The sequence below is a fragment of the Salvia hispanica genome, chromosome 4, assembly GCF_029641045.1.
Source record: "Salvia hispanica isolate PSC_SH4W2 chromosome 4, Shi_PSC_v1, whole genome shotgun sequence".
Classification (NCBI taxonomy): domain Eukaryota; kingdom Viridiplantae; phylum Streptophyta; class Magnoliopsida; order Lamiales; family Lamiaceae; genus Salvia; species Salvia hispanica.
Window position 1 is genome coordinate 19,754,219 of NC_142695.1, and position 19,779 is coordinate 19,773,997.

Here is a 19,779-nt window from a genome sequence, read left to right on the forward strand (position 1 = left end):
TTTTATATATACTAATAGAATATAATACTATATATTATATGAAATTAATAAAATATATATAATGCATATTATATAAAATATATTAAAAGAATATATATTAGATACATGATATAATCATTAAATTAATAGAATAAATATATAGTATAATATTATATTTAAAATATAATTCGGTTTTTCAGTTTTTTGGTATTTTTTTCCGCCCCAACCAAACCGTACCGAAAAATCGAAATTTTAGAATTTTTAAAACCGAACCGAACCGAAAATTGAAAAAATCGAACCGAATTTCAAAATTTCGGTTTGGATCGGTTTGGATATTCGCTTTTCGGTTTATTTTCTCACCCCTACTCTCTTACTTTTTCTCTTTTCTCTTACTAATAATATGGACCCCACATTCCACTGATACTACTTCTCTCTTAGTATTTTTTCCCTTCTCTCTTACTAATAATATGGACCTCACATTTCACTAACACTACTTCCCTCTTACTTTACTAATTCCACATTAAAATCTATGCCATTCACAATGTGTCCTATTTTTCGTGGACGGAGGGAGTATATAAATCGAAACGTGCGTGAAATGAGAGGTGCTCACATAAGGAGCTTAGAGCATCTCCGGTGGCGGACTTCCCACTAGAACTTCCACTAGGACTTCCCACAAAAACCTCCTGCCACGTCACTAGGACTTCTCATCCCACTGCACAATGCAGGACTTCCACTAGGACTTCCCGCAATAAAATAAATTCACAATTACTCAATTTACGGAATTAAAATTTACGGAATTAAAATATCGACACGGAATACGGGAAAATTCGAATACTTCATTAAAAAAAATTACATAATACTTAAAAAAAACATAATTAAGTTAAAAATTACATAATCATAAAATGTCGAGAAATACAACCCTCGGCTCTCACTCCTCCTCGTCCGACCGTATTTATAGAGTTTTAAAAAAATTAATAAAAAAAAATTAAATTAAATTTTAACTCGGACGTCCGACTGACGCCACAATGGCGGACGTCTGGTCGGACGTCGCGAGGATATCCGACGTCCTCACGGGACGTCCGTGTCCGACCTAAACCTTCACAATGGCGGACGTCCGGTCGGACTTCCGCGACGTCCGACCGGGACGTCCACCGGTGGAGATGCTCTTGTATAACATGTATAGCATATCATTTCCTATATGTATTATATTCAACATTTTTATAGTGAAGTACTCCCTTCGTTTCATGTTAATAAAGATGTTTCATCTTCTGCACTCGTTTTTAAAAAGAATAATTGAAGTAATAAATGGTTAAAATGGAGAAAAAATAAATGAAGAGAGAAAAAATATAGATTAATAATCATTTTACCAAAATGAATGCAGAAAATGAAACGCATTCATTAACATCGGAGAGTAACTCTTACCCACCCTGCCATACAAAATAATCTTAAGATTAAATATATAGGGAGTACGATTTTAAAAGTAATGGTATAATCATAAATTATAAATTTCAAGTCAATATTTTAGCAAATCCCACTATTCCCACTTATTGATGACACTATTTTAATACTGTCCTAATTCTACCATTTTAGCCATTCTCGTGTCACTATATATATACGTCTCTATTTCCCACTTTCACAGGCTGACAGCATTCTTGAAAAATCTTGAAATTTTGAAGTTTTAATCGTTTAATAGTTAGAAAATCATGGGCAGTTTGGAAGTAGAAAGAAAGACAGTGGGCTGGGCTGCAAGAGACCCTTCAGGTGTTCTCGCGCCCTATACATACACTCTCAGGTATTTCAAGAATTACTTTTTATAGGGCTTTATTGATGATCAGTGCATGTTCTCTCTCCGATGCTTACTTAGTTACTTACTTTAGTTTGTTTTGTTTGAAAAGATTGGTTTTTGATGGGGAAAAAATGATGCATGTGCAGAAATACAGGGCCTGGAGATGTTTATTTGAAGGTAATGTGCTGTGGGATTTGCCACACTGATATTCACCAGACTAAGAATGACCTCGGCATGTCCAATTACCCTATGGTTCCTGGGTATATCCTCTCTCTCTCTCTCTTCTGTGTGTGTGTGTGTGTGTGACTGCGTTTTCTTTAAAGCTGAGCTTTGGTGTTCTGTTCTGATGTGTGTTTTCTTATAGTTCCTGATTTTCTACTGTGTTTTAATGGAGTGCGTATGTGTATGTGTGAAGAGGCTGCCTTAGAATATTCATTTGATTTAGGGGCAATTAATTTTGAATTGAAGATTGATGGATTCAGGTAGAAAGAATTGAGTTCCATTTCATTGTCTATCACCTTCTCTCCATTTTTTGGATGAATGAGCATTCACTAACAAATTCACACATTGGTTTGCTTATGAAGTTATGGTCTTGTCTAAATGTGCTAGAACAGGTGTAAGGGTCTAATTCACTTAAAAGGATTAAACTTCTTTCATTTTGGTAAATTTTGTGGAGTCAAATCATGTTCTTTTCTTTTTGTATCTTCTGCTGTTATTTGATGTTTGATGTTGCTAATTGTGTATTGAACATCTAAAACCTGGCTGACTCTTAATAGTTTGATAGAATACTGACCAGATTGAGTTGGCAAAGAGTATAATTTATTTTGTCCAAGAAATGTTGGTCAGCATATCATGGTTTGTTGTTGTTCCAAACTTTAAGACTACTTCTCTTTTGTTACTTCATAGGCATGAAGTGATTGGTGAGGTGGTTGAGGTAGGGTCCAATGTGACCAAATTCAGGGCTGGTGATGTGGTTGGAGTTGGCTGCATCGTCGGGTGTTGTGGCAGCTGTCGCCCATGCAAGGCAGACATTGAGCAATACTGCAACAAGAGGATTTGGACCTACAACGATGTTTACATCGACGGCAAGCCAACTCAAGGGGGTTTTGCTAGTGCTATGGTTGTTGATCAGAAGTAAGCATGGTTCCAACTAGTTTTATTGGATGATCTTGTTTGTCTCTGATTGCTTCGTTTCACAGGTTTGTGGTGAAAATCCCTGATGGAATGGCACCGGAGCAGGCTGCACCACTGCTATGTGCAGGAGTGACTGTGTACAGTCCCCTCAACCATTTTGGGCTAAAACAGAGCGGCCTAAGAGGCGGTATCTTGGGGCTTGGAGGGGTCGGACATATGGGAGTTATTATTGCCAAGGCCATGGGCCACCATGTCACGGTTATCAGCTCTTCTGAAAGAAAGAGGGAAGAGGCGTTGGATCACCTAGGTGCTGACGACTACTTGGTGAGCTCGGATGCTGCTCGGATGCAAGAAGCTGCTGACTCACTAGACTACATAATCGACACAATCCCTGTGAGCCACCCATTGGAGCCTTACCTCTCTCTACTGAAAATTGACGGCAAGCTGATCTTGATGGGAGTTATCAATACCCCTTTACAGTTTGTCAGTCCAATGATCATGCTTGGTGAGTTTCATCAACCCACTTTGTCTATTTATGCTTTTTAGTTTATACTAGAAAATGTTGGTGAAAGATTGTGTGCATCCGGATGTATGGTGCATCCATCCAATGAAGGTTTACTAATCTACGAATGGAAATAATGCATGGAGTAACCATATGAATCTTGAAATATTTACTCGAATGAGTCGATTTGTTGTTGTTGATTAAGTAATAACTTTCATGACCAGGAAGTTGGCTATCATATAAACATCCATCACCTACCTTTCTCTAATGTCATAATCAAACAAAGTTGATCTATATCTCAGATTATTTTTCAAATAAGTCTGCTACTACTTTCACATGACACACGTCTTAAGTAATGCATTGATGATATGATTCGATTCAATTTAGGGAGGAAGAGTATCGTGGGAAGCTTCGTTGGTAGCATGAAGGAGCTGGAGGAATTGCTGGAGTTCTGCAAGGATAAGAAACTTTCTTCCACAATTGAAACGGTGAAGATGGATTACATCAACACTGCCTTTGAGAGGCTTGAAAAGAAGGATGTTCGATACAGATTTGTAGTTGACGTTGCAGGAAGCACACTTGAGCAGTGAAACATATATGGCTTTGAGTTCATTTGTTGATAAGGTTGTTGTTTTCTGTCATACTATTTGGGATTTATTACAGTTTCATATTTTGTGTCTAAGATAAGAATTGGTGAGATTGTTGAAGGTGGCAATTGGCAAACAATTTATATATATACTAGTATATTGATATTTGAGAATAGTCTCTCGCTTTGACTTGATAGAATATTTACTTAGTTGGTGTCTTGGTGTGATTTTCCTGACAATTAAGAAGGTTAATATTTATGGAATACTATCTTCGTTCCCTCATAGCTGAGTCACTTCTTTTTTGCCCTCGTTTTGAAAAAATTATGAAATAGTTAAAGTAAAAAAAAAGTAAAATAATAGAGCGAATAATATTGAGAAGACTAAGACAAATGCCCATGTGTAAAGATAATAATCTTATAGCATTATCTTAACATAAAGTATTGAGACACACTTATCAAAATAATATTCATAAATTTTAATCATATTTAATTTATAAAATATAATTTTATCTAATTAATCAAACTGATTATCAATTGTTGGGCTGGGCTCATATATTGAATTTAGAATTAAGGACCCCTTCTTGTAGACCAATTAAAACATAGCTTTATCTTTTCACGTTTGTTTATATTTGGGTGTTGTGCATTTGTGTTAATAAGTAAAGGATTGTTGCGAGTCGCCTGTATTATCAATGGTTTACATTTAGAACCCAAATAAGATAGAAGTACTAATCTATTATAAGTAAATAATACTCTTATCACATGTAACAACGATATGTTGTCATTTATCTTTACACATTTCGATATTTATAGGCAAAACAACATGCAACATTTAACAGTGTTAGACGCCAACATAGCTCACGAACAAAAGCTCTGGCATACCTTTAGATTAACATGAAAAACTAGCTGCATCATTTTCTCTCTTTAGAAAATTAAGTTATAGTACTACTTAATCATATGAAAACAAAGTTGATATGATATGACACATTTGAAATCGTCTTCAAGCAACAACCCTCTCATTATCCCCACAAAACAAAAGCTGCGCTGACTCAATGCTACTAAATGAAAAAAAAAACAAGGATGGTGAATAAGAATATGCAGCAGTGGTGGATATGAATTCAAAACCGAACAAAATATTCCTACAGTGGTGGATATGAATTCAAACATCGCAAGAAACTTTGGCATACCTTTTTATAGTTTTCCTCAACTTAGATTTCATCTTCTTCGAAAGGATCTCGTTCCGGGAAGTCCCCAACCTAAACATCGCAAAATGAAAAAAAAAAAACAAGGATGGTGAATAAGAATATGCAGCAGAGGAAAACAATCAACCTCACAGGTGACTAACATTGCAAAACTTTAAGTTTCTCCAACTCTTGAACTAAAGACTTTAATTACTAGACTTTTATATAATTGCTTTCTATTTTATGCTTTATTACATATTTTTAGAGTTTTTAATGTTATATTTTTATTATTTTCTAATTTTTTGAATTACATATGAATATATAAATAGGTTTGTGTTAAAATGACAACCCTTTTAAAGTGGCACCGTGACACCACTTATACAGCAATATATAAACGCTACACAGCAATATTACAAACACTACACGGCAATCTATAGATTGTTGTATAGTGTGTCGGATATTGCTGGACAAGAAAATTTGTTGTATAAAGAGCAACAAATTGCTGGCCATCTTTTTCAGATTTTTTTTTTTACCACGTGGCAGCTTATTATTCGTCCACGTGTACAAATGATTGGCTAGGAATGGTGGTATGGTGTTATTTTAAGGGGTGGTGGCACCCTAACATGCCCCTAAATAAATATTATTTTATATATTTAATTAATGACCGCCATATCCCGCCATACCGATACGCTGTGGCATTTTTCGGGCGAACCGCCATGGACCGCCATTCTGCTTTGACAACATTGTCTCCAAGACCTCTCTACATAACCCATGACAAATTATACCCAACTCAAATGATTTTATTTAACACAATCACAACCCCCTTGAGCTATAATTACAAAGAAGCAGTTATTTACCGTAATAAGAATGCAAGGAAACCAAATTTAGTAGTAGTAGTTAAGAACAAACCTGTACTTTATCTGGTCTGACCATTCCCCCACAAAGAGGAGGGCATTCAAAATAGCGCTTTCCTTTCACCCTGCAAACAAAAAAAATGGACATGTTTAAATGTGCAAAACATCCTCAAGCTATACCAGAGCTTCCCAATAACCACCTAATACACATCGGCAAAACTTATTAAGAAATCACTACACCCAGAATTACACCTATTCATTGTCAGAAAACACCACTTCCATGTCATACCCAAAACCTGACCCATGAATAAAACTCAATCACATGCATGGTCACTGAATGAAATAAACTTCTGATTTGCAAGAGTCTTGTAACAGAATGTTATGTATTTTATGATATTATCAACCTCATCTAAATCCATAGGATCTTGTCAACGACTCAAACATAAAATATAACTCCGGATATGAAGAACGTCCGAAACAAAGCACAATATAATAAACAACTCAAATTCCAAAGCTTACTTTCAAGACAAGCACAATGATGTTGTGAAAATCATAGCTACGATTAATTCCGTGACAGGCTTTTCTTTCTAAATATATTTTACCCACTATAAATCTCAGTCCATCAAGTGTTTACTGCTTCATTAATAAAATATCATAGATGCTATTGTAGAAAATCACACGAAGTTGAGAATCACGCACATGCCATCGTGTTTCCCCAGAGGTTCATCATACTGGATCCCAACCCAAAAACCAGGTGCAAGTGTTTCTGCCTGACCCACAAATTTGACAATGCCTCGTTTCTCCCCTACTTCAACTTGGCATCTATCTCCCACCTACTTTGTTTGATGGAAAAAAAAGGAAGAATAGACCAAAAGAGTTAGCATCGTGCAGCTTGTGGTCATCTAATATTCTCATCGGAATCCAGAAAAATACGCTGTGTGTAATTGACAAGGGCACATTTAAAAATAAAAAATTTGGATAATAACTTATAATAGAAGTGTCAAAATTATCTGAAGAGTGAGAAGAAGAAAAAGTTTATGTGTATTAAATAAGATAGAAGGTTGATCTATTGGATTCATAATTTGGATTAAACCATAAGAAAGCATGCCACACATCATTCTCTTAGGTGTCGTTCAGTTGCTATGACTCATAATCATATGATTATTAATCTAGGATTAAGTTGAGATTTTTTTAGTTGGAGGGGGTCACTATGACTCATTATCATATGATTATCCACATGGGATTAAGTAGTGATGTTCAATCTCATGAACCAAACATAAGCAAGACATTTATGCATGTGTTTTGGAAAAATGATAAATAGTTAAAGTGGAGAGAAAGTAAAGTAAGAAAGAGAATAATTGTATCTTTCTTACTTTACTTTCTCTCCACTTTAACTATTTATTACTATCATTTTTCCAAAACACGTGCAAAAATGAAACGCTTCGCTTAGGCTAGGACGGAAGGAGTACTAAAAAAGAATTGGATCCAAGTTCAGTTCAGCCTTTGAAGAAGTTTCGTCCAGATATAGCCCACATTAGGCTTATGTTAACAAGAAAAGTATGACAACTGCCCACAGGTGACTTGCAATTAGATATTCCATATGCAAGTTTTTACAAGATTACAACTATTGTGACACAAAGAAGGTATGAAGAGTCAAGGTGCAAAGCAAACCTTTATGTTTGCACATAGGTCCTCCATGTAGTTGTCTGAAATCTGTAAACAATAAATGAAACTAGAATTAAGAACAAGAAAATAATACAGAGTGCAAAGAGATAAGAGCTACTGTTTAGCCATAATATTTTACAAGATAAGAAGTGTTGTAAGTAGTAATAGTGAATATAAAAGTTATGTAGTCTTATACAGAAGAGTCTGTCTCATAAGTTTTTATGAAGGTCAAAATTCATAAAATAATCTATAAAGCCAACTCAATCATGATCATTAAAGAGCAATATTATACTAGTAATTTATTTGTCATGAAGGAAAATGACCCTAAACCAATTAGAGGAATACCGTGCGCAAAGAATCTCGACAAGTAAGCGTAAAGTGCAAGTAGATAGAATAATACACAGAACATACTTTAGACTCCAGATTTGAATGTTGAACTCCCATTCTTTCCTTGAACTTTTTGTAAGTGCCTGAAATAAATAATAGTTCAATTCTCTCTGACCCCACAACATTAAGATATAGTATTAATTAAAACTGTGATATCCATAACATGGAACTTAAAATTGAATGCAGAAAATTGTTATATTGCACAAAATGTGAAATAAAATTTGACAAATTAAGATTAGAGAAGAAGCTGCACAATTTGAGTGGGTGTCAATGTCAGCAACAAGGAATAATAAAGATGGGGGTGCGGTTATGTTGGAGTGGAGCGGATGAGACTGTTACACGAAGTGGAGGATCCTGCATGCTATCCATCCTTAGTTCCCTTTATGATTTCCTTTATGATTGTATGCAATACTATCAATTATCATATAATGGTCCTTTGCGGTTTGACAGTTGAGAAGAGTATTGAGCTTTGAATCATGTGCATTCTGGCCTAGTGGCCCAGGCCTTCATCGTACCATTTATTTATCCAACTACATATCCATTTTCGTTTAAAAAAGTGTCTGACATATACATACGATCCTTCTTCGCTTCATTTCTCTAACAAAATTTTACCCATTTCACAGCTTGTCGTGTTGCCCTGATGACTAACGTCTTCTCCATTGGAGTAAGTCATTTTCAAAAATAGTTTGGACATTCATGAGAAGACAAACAAGTCACCTCCGAGCTAAAAATATTACATTATGGAGGAGAGATTGAAACAATGACAAGGCATATGGCATACCATCAAGTTTGTTATATGCTTCATCAGAAATTTTGTATTTCTCCACAAGGGAAGTATCTTCCAGCCAACCACCAGACGTAACTGATGAAGGATCAAGATCAATGACATGAAGCCGGAAACTAAGAAAGCAAATAATCCAGTATCAGAATGAGTGTGGTACCCAAAATAAATATCTAATGGAAATAAAGTTTACAGTCATTGAAAATTAATACGAAAAGAATAACGAAGCCAACAAGGATACTGAACAAGGAATTTAAGCTATAAAACCTTAGATACAGCAGATTTTGAGTAGGTTGCGAAGTATGATAAACATAGGGGTTCATTTGGTGCAAAATTCTGTTAACAATTTAATCAACTTATTTACAACTACAATTCAAAGCTTATTAATCTTGTTTTCCTTATGTCATTATTTCTTTACAGTGACCATAGGTCGGTGAACTATCAAAACGACACATATAAGCAAATATTCCAAATAATATACCAATACTAAGAGTTCCAACAATAAAAAAACAAATTGATTAAAAATGTAAAAACAACCACCAGAATTGTCTAGAAACCTTAAACAAATGAAGAATACTAAATAGAATATCTAAATTACCCATCTTGTGGAGAATAGAAACCAAGGGGTCTCGTGTTATCAGCTAGATCTGAAACTTTAGCACCTGTATCATCATAAAGCTCGAGGCACATTGACTCAACAGAAGTGCCGCACTTTTTCCATAGTTTATCTTTTACAGCTTCTACAGTCATCTGATAAAAAAGATGAAAAGAATTATGCAACAAGCACTTATGAATAAGCTATTTGGTTATCAAGTTTCTTGATTTCTTGATTAGGACACTGGTGCATTATGCATACAATTTCAGGCATGATTTTGATTAAAGTTCACTTAATATTTCGTAAATATAGCTTCCATGAAAACTTCTACAGCATGTAGAATAAATCTCAAGTCCCAGCACTAGTATCAAATAGATTAAGCAATCAGGGATCACTTCCTTGTGCCAATTCCAGACATTCCCATATCTAAACCCCCCTCAATATGCAGAGCAGGGAAGATACTAATACTGATTATTTAGTAGTCCCCCCGTCCGCGGATAGGAGTCCCGTTTTTCATTTTGGTCCGTCCGCGAATAAAAGTCCCGGTTCATTATAACTATAAATGGTAAGAAGCCCCACATTCCACTAACTCATTCCACTCACATATCATTTTAGACTAATATATACAAGTGGGACCCTATTCCACTAACTTTCTTCCACCCATTTTTCTTAACATTTCTTAAAACTAGCGCCAGAAAGAAATGGGACTCCTAATGGTGGACGGATGGAGTATCTAGCAGTCAGGTTTTGAACATATTCCGGGATATCTAAATACAGAGAACTATCCTCCAAACTCTCATTATCAGTACATAAGGTTATCATTTATCAATAATACAATTCATTCAAAGTATTGTTGATTAGTGCAAATCACAAGTTTGCCACATAAATAAATGAAAAATCAAACATCAGCCAGATATAAACAAAAAATGGTGGTACGATTCGCATACCTGTAAAGAGAATCGAACATCAGAAGCAAAACTCTTGATGTTGGAGTGGGTGACGCGTAAAAGAACCGACTCATCTCCTTGAACTTGTAACTTATCCATATTCTTCAGCGCTCACTTAGCTTATCGGCCCTGCTTGACAAGCAAAACAACAGAATCCTTGATGTAGAGGTAGCAAATAGAGTCGGACTGGCTTAGCACATTGGGACTTTGAACGAAAATTGCCCTAAATCTTAGTAGCTAATTCAAACTAAGATGAGCATTCACAAACAACATTATATATCCATCAGTACACTACTGATAACAGAATGCCTGTTTCTCCACTACTGCTAAGCCTTATAAGCAAATTGTTCAAGTTTCATACACAACACTGAATTGCAGAAACTGCAATAAGATTAAGAAGAAGATTCGGACAACACCTAGTTCAGCTGTTCAGGAGTAAGTGGAAAACACGCATTCGGCAAAAAAATCGAATTAAGGATTGATATTCACTTGCTCTTCTCTCACATCAGTTTCAACTGATCCACCGGAAAAGAAATGCGGTTGTTCTCAAAAACTGAAAACAGAAGATCAACAGATTCAAAATCAGACCTGCAGCGATTGAAGCAAGCGCCTACTCTTATGAGAGGAGAAGAACGATGCCTGGTTCTCAGAATTGTAGATCGTCACGAGGTTTCCAAATATTTATGTGTTTCCCTTTTATTCTCTTCTTAACCTTTTCGTTTTCGTAATATTTAAAAAATTATATTTTAAATATTCTCTTTTTTTATAATGAATAGAAATTTTATTTGCATCGAGAGTAAAATGAAAATTTAAAATACAATGCGTCTGTGCACTGTGCAGCCTCAATAAATTGAAATGCTCCAGCTTCCCATAATTCTAGGTTAGATTCGATCAATTTCAGCAGCTCCTGTACCAATCCATTGATTTAATTTGAAACCACAAATCTCGCCGTCGAATTACTACAAAAACCCGAAATTCCAAACCCTAGGGTTGAGGGGTTTTGCAGAAAAAATCGCAAATGACATCGTCGGGAAGGCCGACTTCCGCCGCCGCCGGTGATTTGCAGATGGTTGTGGCGGCGGACAGAGCACCTGCCGCTCTGCCACCACGTCCTCCGTCATCTTCGTCCTCAGCTCTGGTAGAATATACGCCGCCTGCAGCCAACCCCGAGGATGAGGACCTTGAAGTTAAGCTCCGGCGCATTATTGAATGCGTTCCTGTTCGTGTCAGCAACACCTCCGGCAGTTCAGCCGGTTCAGGTTCTGGTGATTTCCATCAGGTATTGCTTGCTTCTTGTTTCAATGAAATGTTTGCAAACTGAATTGTTGTAAACGTTGATTGATGTGCGTCACTTGGAGAATGTTCTTAGTTTTTACCATCTATTAGACTTAGAAAAGTTTGAATTTTTTAAAATAAACTCGTATGGATGAATCTCTGTGCCAACTACCAAACACTAGTCAGAATGTTTCTTTCTTCAATTTAGGACTGGACATGTTGAAAATGATTCGTGGAAGTTATGTGCTGTGATAATTCTTGTCGATCTTTTTTATGTATTACTTGGCGGTATGAGTAGGGTCTGAGGGGGTGACTTACTTAGGCATGAGATGAGATGATAAATATTTGGGGGTTTTGTTTGCCACATTTGGAAGTATATCGCCGTGGCGTAGTTTAAGTTTATTAAGGAAAGTCTTGTGGCATACTTATAAAAGCATGTGTCTCTCTGTCTTGACTAAGAATCTGGCCTATACATGAATAATTGGTTATTGACTTGGTAGTTCGGTACCTCAGGTGTCAGACCTGTTCATTTTACTTGATTCTGGTTTTAACATTGGTTGGGAACAGTAACTGAGAGAGCTTTTGAAGACCCTTCAGAATGTAACATTACATGATTTATTTACTAGCACTAATATTCATTAGTTTTAGCATTTAAATCAGCCATTAGTTTGATATACACTTGACCACAGAGTTTATATTAGTAGTACTGCTTAGTAGCAACCCAAATCAGGAATTTTATTCTACCATTGTGTTGATACGTCATGAAACAAGTCCAGATTAAATATGTAGCGATACAAGACTATTTATCATTTGGTTCTTAATGAAATTGACAAATAAAAACTGGGTAGAAAGATAAAGTATTGACAGCAGGAGATGAAGTTACAGGAAACATGGCGTGTTTTTTTACTTATACCATAAGGGTGAGGGATCCACTGTAGAAGAGTGAAAGTTACTTTATGATGTGTGACTTTGTGTTTTGTTCAATTCAATAAGCTTACTTCTGAAGTTCTGGTTGTTAATTAATAATATGGGTTGTGTTCGTATTTGGGAAATAAAAATCCACTATCATGAAGATATTACATGTTCTATATGTTTTTTTTAAACTCTACCGACATGTTCGTCCAACTTCATGCTGAGATTAGTATTCATCTGTTATCCCTTATGCTTTTGCATTTATTAATCTCAAGCTGCATAGCATGGATTAATCTCATTCGCATTGATTTATCTGCTTCATTTTTGTATATCACGTAACCTTCTAATATGAGTTGGTGTAAGAATCACTGTTTTTCCAATTGCATATTATATACCTCTTTCATTGTCAGGCTAGCAAGCATCCATTTGGCCCATTCATTTGTTAGGTTTTGAGTTTGTGTCTTTGGCTCCTCAGAACCAATCCTTTCTCGAGTCTCTTGATAATAGTTCATGAAGACTTTTCCATTTACATGATAATGTGGCTGGCTTCACTTCCTTTGTATGGAAGTTTTACTAACTTTTCATGGGGTTATTAATGGTGACAGTATCGTCAAATGAGACGGAAAGAACAAGATCGGCTTGCAAGAATGGATGCAGACTTCCAGAAAAGGAAACAGATAACCGAATTCGCCCAGAGGAGGGAGGAAAGATTAAAAGCTGCTGAGGAGCGTACAGCCAAAAAACGCTTGAAACGTCTGAAGAAAAAGCTGAAGAAGAAAGACAAAAAGTGCAAAACGGATGCTGGTGGTGACGAGCATCAGAAGGAACAATCTTCAGATGAAGGTGGAGACTCAGACAACAAGGAAGCTTAAGAGGCGATTGAACTGCTGTCTTGTTCTCGTATTCTCAATCTCTGGTTTATGCATGATGGCATAATTGGCATTAAAGTGTTAGATACAGAAGCTGGACATAGTGAAGATCGACCAAACGTTCAAAATTTACTTTCTAGTTGACTAAACTTGAATCTGTTTAAACTTGAATGAGGAAAATCAACTTGTATGTGGTTTAGGTCATTATCATTGCAATCAAATGGGATAATGGCTATTCTTTTAGTTTGACTGACTTGTGATCAGCTCCACTTTGTAGTGAGTTACTGGATACTACACTTGAGATATTTTGCAGCAGGGAGCTCAAGACCTCGCGACGTCTCTCTGTCTCTCCTAAGTAAGACTGATAAGAGAATTGCAAAAAACGATTTAAATTTGGTACCACTCAATGAATTAATAGTTTTTCTCCTTTTTCCATAGTTTGCTGGGTTTTATAAAATGTTGATTGACCAAACATCAATTATGATTAGTTGACTCGGTTAATAATTGCAATACTCCAAGTGCGGATGACTTTATTTTTGAAACTCCGCAACAAAAAACATAAATTGCATTCAAAGAGTCCGCAAATACACGAATATAGTCAATAACAATCTCTTTTCTAAGTTCAAGCAACCAATTGATTGCAGGAAGCCCGTTTCATGTGCTTTATCACCCAACAGTTGATCCAAGTTAGGCAATCTTTGGGATGAGAACAGTTTCTGAAGATGGCAAGGTGACGGAGCGCAATAGCTCCAGCGAGCATACTAGTCCGATAAAATGTGACATAATGGTGTTTGCAGATGCCTACAAATAGAGCACAAAACATGGTTATATAACTGGAAAGAAGCTACTACGATTGAGAACTTTCACCCTGATTAAAATGCTAACACTATCCAAATGAAGAACACCAAGTAGAGAAGAGGGGCAAATATGTAGTGGTAAATGAGAATATGGAGTTAGTTACAAAGGATACCTGCACCAAGAACACATCCAAGGCAAGAACCGGGCTGTTCCCAGGGGCAATGCCCTGATAATAAGGAGTAGCTGAAGTGGTAAGAGCTTTAGCCACCAACAGGCCTACTGTCGCTTGCATGCCAAGTATAGCAGCACCTATGCCCAAGACATTTATGCCTATGCCGTTTTGCAGACTTCTCACAACATCAGCACGAGGAGGCGCCTGAAAGCAAATGACATGTGTCAAACCATCATAACAATACAGAACTTGCAATCAAGATACAGTGCTTGTACAAATGTAATGAGATATTGCCTCAACTACACACTTATTATATCAGTACATGACGACTTAAATGGGCAAGTACTAGGTGTGTTTTAGTGATTGAATTTTCAGTTAGCAATCAAACACAATTAACAGAATTCCCAGAATACACGTAAATTACTTAGCTCTGCCTCAATTTATGCTCCGTATTAGTGGGCGTGGTGAAATTACTCCAAGGACATGAAAACACTCACCAACATCCACTACTTACAAAAAAAAAGGGATTCGCCTTGTTAGAAAGTCTGGTTGTGTAAGTATGTCTTATATAAGCAACTTCTGCCCCTAGGGTCCTATTCTTGGTCTATATCTGGCCTGTATACCTCACAATGGAGTATCTATGTGTTTGACAGAGAGATTTTACAATAAAGGAACTTCTGATTCTCAAGTCTCTACCCTTACTCAGCCCGAGAGGTTTTACAGTAAATAATCATTTTTCTTAGAATTATCTGCCCTATTTACCATATACCACATCTTCCAAACCAACAGAGTCAAGATAGTGGTGGTTCCACCATTTATTGCAGATTAAGACTTAATACGAAAGCAGTTATCTGAATACATAAAAAACTTGGTGCTAACAAAAACACATTAAGAAAAACATTTTAGTGCTACAAATACACTAAACATTTGTTAATCATTACCTTTGAAGGATCAGTGGCTGTCTTCCGAAGTCTATCAGATAATCGAATATACCCAAATGACCAAAACACAGAAATGAAGGCAGCAGCAATACCACCAGCAGTTGCATAAAAGGTAGGAGGTGATGTGATTTTCCCAGTAATGACAACAGAAAATGAAAGGATAACAGCTGCCACAACTGTGCAAACCAGTTGCCCCCAAAATCCAAAGCTTCCCAATCTCTTGAAGTACCTTGAAGTTTTCTCTAATCTCTTCGAAACCTGAAAACAGGCATTTCAAAAATAGAAGCTCAGGCGGGAATATCAAAGGTTCAGGTTTAATCCAATGACACCAAATCACTCCACGGGAACCAATTTCTGATCTGCATTACTTAGTGGAATGTTTTCTATTTCAGGGAATTGTTATGCTAAATGTTTTCATTTTTGAATTAAGAAACGTGCAATGTTCTTAAAAGAACATTAAATAATGAACTAATTCAGCCCAAATAAAAATAAGATGAAATTCTAGGTTGCGATTGTCAAATAGCAATAAGTACAAGTGTGCGACTGAAAGGGGAAAACCCCTAAACCCTAGATTCAGATCATATCACTCGAAACTGGAAACTGGAAACTGGAAACTCTCAACCCGGAAATTCCATAGTCGCACAACTCCAATCCACATTAACACATAGAAACGGAAAGAGAGAGACCTGAGCGAGTTTGGCTTTTTCAGATTCATCACTTGGAGAAGTATAGGCAGCAGCAGTGGGAGTGGGAGCGGAAGCTAGGGTTTTGGCACTGTGATTATTGAGAATTATGTAAGGTGGGGATAAACTCTGGAGAAACTTCAACGAAGAAAGAGATGATTGAGGAAAGGGGGAGGTGTTGAATCGGAGAAAATGACGGGAGACATTACATGTCACCGCCGCCTTGAAGGGCGGAGGTGCGAGGCCGGAGCGAGCTGCCGGCAGAAGAAGAGTTTGCATAGCTTATCTATGAGGTACTATACTACTAAAGCTCCCGGAATGCCAAGCTTATAGTTTTCGCCTCTTTGGGCAACATAAATTTAGAAAAGGATCCCGTGAATTTCAATTAACTTTTTCATATTTTTAAATTCGTCGTTCTCGCCCTCGGCGTGCTTAAATAAAACCAATGTAGTGTATAAATATAATTTATAATAATATTTGAAATTTGATAAATTAGATGTTTCATCACTGTTTCATATGTATAGATATAAAATGTTCATCAATATTTTAAATGATAAAAAAATATATTCAAGTCAGTCCAATTTCTTAGTATTCATTTCACCATTTTACACGCTAATATCGCGAATTCCTTTTGACATGATGTATCCCAAATTTAAGTATTGCGTGCAAAACTAATGTAATACTACTCCTTAAGAGGCAGTCGTTGGCGCATTGAGCTCAAGAATCTATCAGTGCACTGCAAACGCAGCCAATCTTAATCTGCTCTAATTCCAAGTTAAGAGTATTCTGCAGCCACTGTAAAACAAAATTACACCTGGTCAATATAAAAAATTATAATGAAAAATTGCAGAAACACGATTTGATGATATTCATAACTTAACTCAAAAAGAGTTGCTACTACTTAATTTTTCAACCATATTGCTAAGAAAGAAAACAAAAATTATTTGGCTTTTCATTAGCATTATGAGTACATTGATTTTACTACACGCCAACACAACCTCAAAATTGTTGTAAGAAATAATATTGAAATAAATAAACTACTCCAACTGTACAATATAAATAAGGAAATTAAGGAAAAACTCAGATCTTACATTGTTTAACTTTCCTGTTGTTTCAGTTCATATGAGAGCATCACTAAATTTAGGATGGGCGTGACACATCAGTCGAAATCCACCAACTGATTACTTCACATCAAACTAGATACAGTTAGCAGCTTCGTGCCTTTGTTATGGAAAACGAACAAACTCACCACAATTTTGTTTTCCTTTCAACTTCTCCCACCACAAGAGCTCGGAGTTGTCGACAATGAGTTTGCTCTCATACACAATGCGACGATGTAATTCATGCTTAGGGGATGGTCTCAATGACCTTAGTTCAATCAGTGGATTTGTGATCACTGTTCTACTGCAAATCTCTTGTGCTGGTTGGACATGCTTCCACCAGAAATCAGACAGTGCTATCTTCATAGTGTCCCAATATTCCAAATTGCGGTGTATCCTAAGCAAACTGCTGCCATTGACTGTCCAGACATACATGTCCATCCAATCTCGATCCAATATCTCCATCAAGCCTTGAGCTTGGGGGATATAATGCAGTGGCACTCGTTTCCATGGCTCTGCTTTGCTCATGTCACCACCGAAGAATGGGCATTTAATTTCAAGAACCCCATGGCTGGGCAATTCATATATGTAACTGTCAATAGCTCCATCGGGTGAAGCAGCAAGCCAATTATCGGCAGGGTTCTTCTCTCCATACACTTGGAATTCAGGATACAATACTGTATTTCCAGTTAACAGCTTATATTGTTCAAGCGCCACCTCTTCCTTAATGTTGCTCCAACAAGTTGCTAAATTACCTGAGAATGGCTCGATTGTTCCAAGTTTCTCTAGCCATAATCTAGCCCGTCCACGAGGCCAGAAACCAATTGCCAAAGCAAAAGTACTTGCTGTTAGTTTATTCTTTCTCAAGTGTTGCCAATTCTTGAACCAATGCTGAAGTCCTTTAGATTGAAGAACATCATGAGTGTTACTAGAAAAACTTTCAAGACTCGAATTACCACTGTACCTCCTCAAGTTTCCGTGGAAAAATGAAACTGGAACCTTCTCAAAGTTGCATATATCCTTGTTAAATTCAGAATATCCAACAGAAGAAATACATTTTCTCAAATTATTCACTGCACAAAATAAATTTGAAGATATTAGTATCCATCACTCCACCGAATAACCTATATTTAACGCATCTCCCAAATCACAAAGATGCATAGAAAATGATTAAAATGAAAGATTCCACTAAACGTAAATAAAGAAAACGAACATCCATATCTATGATTAGAGTGTATATCCAAGAAAAATATTCGTCAGTGCAGCATAGACCTGGGATAAGCAATAAAAACCATGAGAGTGCATGAAACCTTACTCAAACGTGCACCACCATCAGAGCAAGTAGCTTTGCTATCTTGGCGACCACTAACTGAAAAACAAGGCGTAGAATAGTACTTGCTCAGTTCATTAATGAGACCACATCGAAGAACAAAATACTGTAAAGTTTGAGTATCTAGTTAGTGCAAATATAAGCTCATTGATTTCAATTTTATCTCAATATAGTCAGTGAAATATGAAAACATGTCAAGCCCCAAAAAATAATACTCCTACTCCATATCATCATGACTTATGCATAGTCAAGGTAATAACTCGAATACGTAATTCATCAAACAGTTGTCTTGCATAGCTGCTTAAACTAATCTACATCCGTATCCAAGATTCCAAATATGAAAAAAAATGTTCGTAATGCCAAAAAGAATGCTCATCATGCAAACCACTTGAAAATCTAAATTCCGAGACATGTAATCTGAGGATAAAATAAGTAAAAATCAAGCAAGCACAAACGAAAAATTAACATGCTCGGCATTGCAATTATGAGAGAGAATAAAATCAAAATTAATTTTAACAAATTACACATAATAAGCAGGTATATTGAGGCAGTCGGAGAGCAGGGTTTAGGAAGGGTTTAACAGTATAAGAGTGAGAAACCGACCAATTCGCATGTAGCGTCATGTATCTAATACAGAGAGCTGCGCAGAAATTAGGCTTGAGGCGCAGCGGCCGCCTCCGGTGACTGGTGGTCCGTGGCGGCGGAAGACAGCGGCAGCTGCTCCTGCTTAAGTCGGCGCTGCTACTCCTTCGAGCTGCTTCCAGTGGAGGCGGGAGGTAGAAGGTCTATAAAAAAGGAGACGCAGCAACGGCGGCGTTAAACTCCGGCAAATGCGAAGAAATGGGAGGAGATGCGATGTTTGATGGTTTACTCTTTGCTTGAGGGGTAGGAAAGAGAAGGGAAGAAAAAGATTTGGGCTTTGCGTTTGGGCTTAGATATCCTATTTATTTAAGGGCTTAACTCCCTTAGTCTAAGTGGCTGAAAAATGAGGATGAATTGGTATAATAAGAATATTTTTAAATTATGTTTATGAAAATATATTTTTACTTAATGGAGTATTACTTGTTTGAAAGTTACTTATTAGTTATTATCTCATTTTAAAAAATTTATTTTAACACTTAAAACTAAACGCTTAAACTTCTAGATGTACAAATTAAAGAATGAAAATTATCTACGAATGATGTGTTACTTCATATTCTTACACACATGCTTATTTTTTTTATCAATAAAGGAATTATCACAGAAAATACATTATTTAAAAAAATCCTTAAACAATCCCAACACCAATTGGCTTGGTTAAGAGTT

At 36.4% G+C, this 19,779-nt stretch overlaps 5 protein-coding genes across 10 annotated transcripts; 2 read left to right on the forward strand and 3 right to left on the reverse strand.

The window, feature by feature from the left end:
- Positions 1-1,595: 1,595 nt before the first annotated feature.
- Positions 1,596-4,163, forward strand: LOC125193221 (cinnamyl alcohol dehydrogenase 1-like). The gene is made up of 5 exons (XM_048090983.2): positions 1,596-1,771; positions 1,912-2,025; positions 2,672-2,899; positions 2,965-3,404; positions 3,789-4,163. Exons 1-5 carry the CDS (start codon positions 1,683-1,685, stop codon positions 3,989-3,991), a joined length of 1,074 nt encoding a protein of 357 aa, XP_047946940.1. The 5' UTR covers positions 1,596-1,682; the 3' UTR covers positions 3,992-4,163.
- A 536-nt stretch (positions 4,164-4,699) lies between these two features.
- EMB2804 (tubulin folding cofactor B) lies at positions 4,700-11,119 on the reverse strand. 5 transcript variants are annotated; one of them, XM_048094141.2, is made up of 11 exons: positions 10,983-11,119; positions 10,395-10,523; positions 9,451-9,602; positions 8,853-8,971; positions 8,096-8,154; positions 7,691-7,732; positions 6,719-6,852; positions 6,075-6,144; positions 5,849-5,925; positions 5,172-5,240; positions 4,700-5,039 (listed from the first exon to the last, which is right to left on the reverse strand). In XM_048094141.2, the coding sequence occupies exons 2-11, from the start codon at positions 10,491-10,493 to the stop codon at positions 4,985-4,987; spliced, it is 876 nt and encodes a 291-aa protein (XP_047950098.1). In that variant the 5' UTR covers positions 10,494-10,523; positions 10,983-11,119; the 3' UTR covers positions 4,700-4,984. The 5 variants fall into 5 exon arrangements, with proteins under 5 accessions (XP_047950098.1, XP_047950096.1, XP_047950097.1 ...); XM_048094139.2 differs by having other exon boundaries at positions 4,700-5,042; XM_048094140.2 differs by lacking the exon at positions 10,983-11,119 and adding an exon at positions 10,811-10,947 and having other exon boundaries at positions 4,700-5,042.
- A 109-nt stretch (positions 11,120-11,228) lies between these two features.
- Positions 11,229-13,693, forward strand: LOC125195874 (PRKR-interacting protein). Its single transcript, XM_048094144.1, has 2 exons — positions 11,229-11,673; positions 13,187-13,693. Exons 1-2 carry the CDS (start codon positions 11,413-11,415, stop codon positions 13,451-13,453), a joined length of 528 nt encoding a protein of 175 aa, XP_047950101.1. The 5' UTR covers positions 11,229-11,412; the 3' UTR covers positions 13,454-13,693.
- A 258-nt stretch (positions 13,694-13,951) lies between these two features.
- Positions 13,952-16,429, reverse strand: TIC21 (translocon at inner membrane of chloroplasts 21). Its single transcript, XM_048093997.2, has 4 exons — positions 16,048-16,429; positions 15,362-15,619; positions 14,421-14,624; positions 13,952-14,251 (listed from the first exon to the last, which is right to left on the reverse strand). Exons 1-4 carry the CDS (start codon positions 16,321-16,323, stop codon positions 14,138-14,140), a joined length of 852 nt encoding a protein of 283 aa, XP_047949954.1. The 5' UTR covers positions 16,324-16,429; the 3' UTR covers positions 13,952-14,137.
- A 155-nt stretch (positions 16,430-16,584) lies between these two features.
- Positions 16,585-19,367, reverse strand: LOC125195773 (Restriction endonuclease, type II-like superfamily protein). 2 transcript variants are annotated; one of them, XR_016137553.1, is made up of 4 exons: positions 19,078-19,367; positions 18,460-18,513; positions 17,136-18,217; positions 16,585-16,839 (listed from the first exon to the last, which is right to left on the reverse strand). XR_016137553.1 is itself a non-coding variant. In XM_089069588.1 (3 exons), the coding sequence occupies exons 1-3, from the start codon at positions 19,085-19,087 to the stop codon at positions 17,271-17,273; spliced, it is 1,011 nt and encodes a 336-aa protein (XP_088925714.1). In that variant the 5' UTR covers positions 19,088-19,367; the 3' UTR covers positions 17,068-17,270. The 2 variants fall into 2 exon arrangements, 1 of the variants encoding a protein (XP_088925714.1); XM_089069588.1 differs by lacking the exon at positions 16,585-16,839 and having other exon boundaries at positions 17,068-18,217.
- Positions 19,368-19,779: the final 412 nt, after the last annotated feature.

Bases quoted from the DNA above. Each gene is read 5' to 3' on its own strand.
- EMB2804 (XM_048094139.2), bottom strand. From the start codon at position 10,493: ATGGATAAGTTACAAGTTCAAGGAGATGAGTCGGTTCTTTTACGCGTC. The intron at 8,155-8,852 runs GTATGCCATATG...TATTTATTTCAG, and splicing joins AGCATATAACAAACTTGATG to GCACTTACAAAAAGTTCAAG. The intron at 5,926-6,074 runs GTTTGTTCTTAA...TGGGTTATGTAG, and splicing joins TCAGACCAGATAAAGTACAG to AGAGGTCTTGGAGACAATGT.
- LOC125193221 (XM_048090983.2), top strand. From the start codon at position 1,683: ATGGGCAGTTTGGAAGTAGAAAGAAAGACAGTGGGCTGGGCTGCAAGA. The intron at 1,772-1,911 runs GTATTTCAAGAA...ATGCATGTGCAG, and splicing joins CCCTATACATACACTCTCAG to AAATACAGGGCCTGGAGATG. The intron at 2,026-2,671 runs GTATATCCTCTC...GTTACTTCATAG, and splicing joins AATTACCCTATGGTTCCTGG to GCATGAAGTGATTGGTGAGG.
- LOC125195874 (XM_048094144.1), top strand. From the start codon at position 11,413: ATGACATCGTCGGGAAGGCCGACTTCCGCCGCCGCCGGTGATTTGCAG. The intron at 11,674-13,186 runs GTATTGCTTGCT...TAATGGTGACAG, and splicing joins GTTCTGGTGATTTCCATCAG to TATCGTCAAATGAGACGGAA.
- TIC21 (XM_048093997.2), bottom strand. From the start codon at position 16,323: ATGCAAACTCTTCTTCTGCCGGCAGCTCGCTCCGGCCTCGCACCTCCG. The intron at 15,620-16,047 runs GTCTCTCTCTTT...GCCTGTTTTCAG, and splicing joins AAAAAGCCAAACTCGCTCAG to GTTTCGAAGAGATTAGAGAA. The intron at 14,252-14,420 runs GTATCCTTTGTA...CTCTATTTGTAG, and splicing joins TGGATGTGTTCTTGGTGCAG to GCATCTGCAAACACCATTAT.
- LOC125195773 (XM_089069588.1), bottom strand. The intron at 18,218-18,459 runs GTAAGGTTTCAT...TATTTTGTGCAG, and splicing joins TGATGGTGGTGCACGTTTGA to TGAATAATTTGAGAAAATGT.